We start from the raw sequence: 4233 nt of genomic DNA on the forward strand, positions 1-4233 counted from the left end.
TAAGAGACAGTGGCAGGACCGGGCCATGCCCGTGATCCCCACAGACCGAGAAGGCCGGCGGTGCGCGGAGCCTTTCGCGCGTTTTATGGTTTCCCCGCCCGGCCCGCTGAAGCGCAGCCGGGCGCTGGGAGGAGGAGGAGGAGCCCTGCAGGCACCCGGCTTCCCGCGCCCACGCGCGTCAGTGCCTGCGAGAGCGGAGGGGGAGCCCTGCGCTGGGGACAGGAGAGGTTCGGCAGACCCGTTGTGGACCCCCGCTGGTTTTGCTCCAGGGGAAGTAATTAGAGAACAATACACGGAAACCCCTGGAAGAACTGAGGCTCTGTAGGGCCAAGTGAGTGGCGTGGGGGGGTTGTGTTTGTTTTTCCACAAATACCTCTACGGGGCTTTCTCTCTGATTGAAACACTGTGATGACACTTGAGCCTTCGTCACGCCAGCAGTTAGCCATGGTTAGAGTCATAACAAGTGATTATAAGTATAGCAACAGGTGAAATACTATTTTAAAAGGATGCATCATGCTGCATGGCTGTAGCAGGAATGCCTTCTTAGCCAACAACAGCAATGTATCAAGTGACTTCTTCCATATGAGAGTACTTGCAATTACTCATTATGAGATTAGACCAACATACACCAGATCCTTTTTGTCTCACTTGTACACAGAGATTATGTGGAAACAGCTGATGGTTGTCCGTAGGGAGCATAAAGTTATTGATGGGGATTTCCATGCTTGCATACAAATTCAGCTGTTGTTAAATGTTTGCCATCCCTGTTACCACAGCCAGACATGTTTCATGACATGTCTCACAGAGTTGTCAGCCCACCACAAGTAGTTGACTGTAGTACTCCATCTTCAAAATCTAGTTCATCCAAGTAGAATAGCTTTACCAAAAAAAAAAATTAAAAATAATATTTTGAGATTTTAGTTGATACAGCTACACCTGTGGTCTAACGATTTAAACACAATAGAATTCTCACACCATCCCGAACAAAAGAATTAATTGCAGAAAGATGTGCAGATGTTACAACAGCCAGCCACCTTAAGCCTGACCCATGTCATCTTGAGGCCTTTGTGTAGGGTAGTTTCTCACTCCTTGTTTTGCAAGGATGTTTTTCAAGTGGGCAATAAGAGTTGTATTCAAGTTAGGCTTGGATTATGCAGAAGCTAGTGTACATAGGCAGCTCTGAAATGAAAAACATGTTTGTCAGTTCACAGTTGGCTTTAAGAATGCTGCAAGCAGTTACCATTTAAAAGTGAAATAGAAAACTGATAGATATAAGCTAGGGTAGGTTATAGGTGTGAGACAGGGTATGAAATAGTTTGAATAATTGTACTAGTAGGTTAATTAAAAAATTTATGTGTTGTATATAGAAGAATTTCTGTGCACAGTCCCTGCCTATACATAGGGTTAAGTTAAAGGATTAGGTGTATATGTTTTTATTCAGTGTTCAGTATAAGGTTCTCTACTACATGCGCATTCTTCAGTAATTTCACTTTTTAAGCACATCTGCCTTTTCAGATCGTAAAATTAGGTGTCATAACTGACTGCATAATTGATTGTCAGCTTACCTATTGGTTGTGATGTATGGTTATTTTGAACAAAGATGCTGGATTCTTAAGGGTTTTCTCCCCTCCTTTTTTGGGGAATGTAAAGGGAGAAATGAAGCAGTTCTGTTATAATATTCAGTAGAAATGATGGATTGACAGGTTTCTGCAAAATGATGTTGCTTAAATCAACAGTTAACTCTTCCAAAACCATTCCTGATATAGCTGTGCATGTTCACTTTTGCTCAGATATAACCCTGGAAGTAGGAAATCCTCAAGTGGTTATTTTTGACTACTAAGATAACAAGTCAGTTTTACAATGGAGTTGGCATCATAGGCTTCTACAAAAATATTTTTTTAAATTAATGTTGTGGGGTTTTTTCTTGCAGTCATTTAAACTCCTAGGATTTCTTGATGTTAAAAGTGTCCCATGTGCACGAGAATCAGTGCTGTATGGCTCCGTGGGATCTTTAGTTGTGGGTCTTGGACATTTTCTAGCAACTAGTAAGTACTTATTTCTTCTAGGTTTTATATATTTTTTTACAAGAAAAAAAAATCCTATTTGCTATTAGGTTTTATTAATAACAGGAAGTCATCCAAGGTTTTTTCTCTTAACTTTTTGGAGGATTTTTGGTTTTCTTTCAGGTAGAGTTAGAAGATCTTGTGACTTTGCAGTTGGTGGCTTTATTTGCACAATGTTAGGATACTGGTATGTAAAATGCTTCTTGAATTTTGACAAACCTAAATGGACTGCTTTATACAATATGATCATCATGTGACCTTTCACACTGTTTGTGAAACTCCATAAAAAACTTGTCTAGCAAAGTGTCCTCTTCCTTCTTTAAAAAATAAATATTTTGGGTAGGCAAAGTGTTCAGTGCCTTTGAATTTTTATGTTAATATTTTTTTTGAAACTTGGAGTTGTTCCTTGTATCCTAAGAGATCAAACCACCCAGTTATTTCCATCTTTAATTCTTTCTTTTTCCTGTCACATACACCATTATTCTGTCCTAATTATAAAGGTAGCATACTAAATGGTCATTAAATTAAAATCCAAATTACAGAAATTAGCATTTTCCATTGGACTTGTATGGCGCACTCCTCTGTGGCTTCATAATGTTTGCCTTAAAGAAATTGCAGTTGCCCTAGTATTTTCATTATGCATCATTTCATAATGACTTTTACTGGCGTTATTATACGTGGTTTCAACTTTTCAACTGGATGAATTAACTCTGATTTGATACTGTTGATCATATAAAGCAGGGAATTGTGTTTTCTTTTCATCCTCTCCTCTAGGTTTTACTGCAGGTACAATTTGGTCCAACAGAGGATCCGGCAAAGAATGCTTAAAGAAGGAATGAGAAACAGAATTTTATTTGAAGGCAGTTCTTTTGATCCAGAAAGAAAACTGACTGGCAATGAAAGAAGCGATTCATAGTCTGCTATGGAGGAATCTGTGGTCTAATACAGCTTTGGAAGAAGGTGGTCCAAAAGTGGCAGTCTTCCCTGCCAGTGTGTGAGGTGCCTAAAACTGATAAATCATGCTGGTTTTTCTAGCAAATCCAAGCAAGAAATCTATAGCAAATCTGCTAAATCAGTACACAAGCCTTTCTTTGTTTCATGTATTTATGTATATGACTATGTTCACAGATAGGAATGACCTCTTGTTAAACATCTAGGAACTGATGTGTTCTGTTACAAGGTCTCAGAGGATTAATGATGGGTTTGGGGACTGCTTTAACTTCCATTATAAACAGAATGGTTTGTTTTAGCAAAGTTGTAATTACCTCTTATTTAAATACAGGAAAATATTTTCACCAGCTGTTCTCATGAGTAAATGTATCCTTCAGTGCTACTGTTAATTGTGCTGTTTGTAAAACCGGAATATTTAAACAGCAGGTGAACACTTCGCTTGTGCAAGATGGGTGATATCAGTAGCCTAATATTTCAGCTGCAGAATAACTTCAGATAATTTAGATACACTGTGAAGTTGAAGGATTTCCATCTTTGTTCTGTCTGTGTGAAACTAGGAATAAAATCACACTTCAGAAGCAGTCTAAGCTATGTAAGTAATTAATCTTTCCTTGATTAAAAATGTTGCTCTTCTGTTTAAGACATTTCCTTACAATTGATGGAATAATAATTTACATTATTTGGAAGTAGCAGTGGTCAGTAGGTTTTTGTTAAAAAAGGCATGTTTTACTTGTATATTTCACTCTACATTTTCAGTTACAAGAAATATTTCTACATCATTTCAAGGAAACCATCTTACTTGGAAATACAGTGTTAGGTCCAGTTGCATATTGTTAAAAATATGAGTGATGGTATAATATTCCTTGCTTGCTTCTGTCTAACCAATGACACAATGCTTTTGGGTTTTTTTTTTTCACAAAATGATTTATAGTGTATTATGCTGTAAGCACTTTTTGGTCTAAAGGTATTCGCTGAGCAAAAAAATAGTCCTTTCCCCCCAACCTATACTTAGTCTGAGAGAGTTTGACATCTATTGTTAACTCAGATTGGTGTGGGGAGGTTTGGGAATCCAGATGTAAACAGCAGCATTGCTCTACTTCTTTAGTTTGGAAATATACTTGAGAGCACTAAGCAAACATGCTATTTACACTAAGATAATTAAACTTTTACCCTCTGTGGATTAGCTTCTTGGAAGAAGAAAACAGACCTGTGTACTCTT

General features: G+C 38.1%; 1 protein-coding gene across 1 annotated transcript in view; it reads left to right on the forward strand.

Moving 5' to 3' along the window:
* Nucleotides 1-3595, forward strand: part of LOC113478051 (deubiquitinase DESI2) — a 35866-nt gene extending 32271 nt beyond the window's left edge. The window contains exons 5-7 of the mRNA XM_026844820.1: nucleotides 1931-2045; nucleotides 2187-2250; nucleotides 2838-3595. Coding sequence (XP_026700621.1) covers nucleotides 1931-2045; nucleotides 2187-2250; nucleotides 2838-2979 — 321 coding nt within the window. The 3' untranslated portion in view covers nucleotides 2980-3595. The remainder of the gene's footprint in view (nucleotides 1-1930; nucleotides 2046-2186; nucleotides 2251-2837) is intronic.
* Nucleotides 3596-4233: the final 638 nt, after the last annotated feature.

Source organism: Athene cunicularia (genome assembly GCF_003259725.1).
Source record: "Athene cunicularia isolate RWA chromosome 3 unlocalized genomic scaffold, athCun1 chr3_part1, whole genome shotgun sequence".
NCBI classification, from domain to species: Eukaryota; Metazoa; Chordata; class Aves; order Strigiformes; family Strigidae; genus Athene; species Athene cunicularia.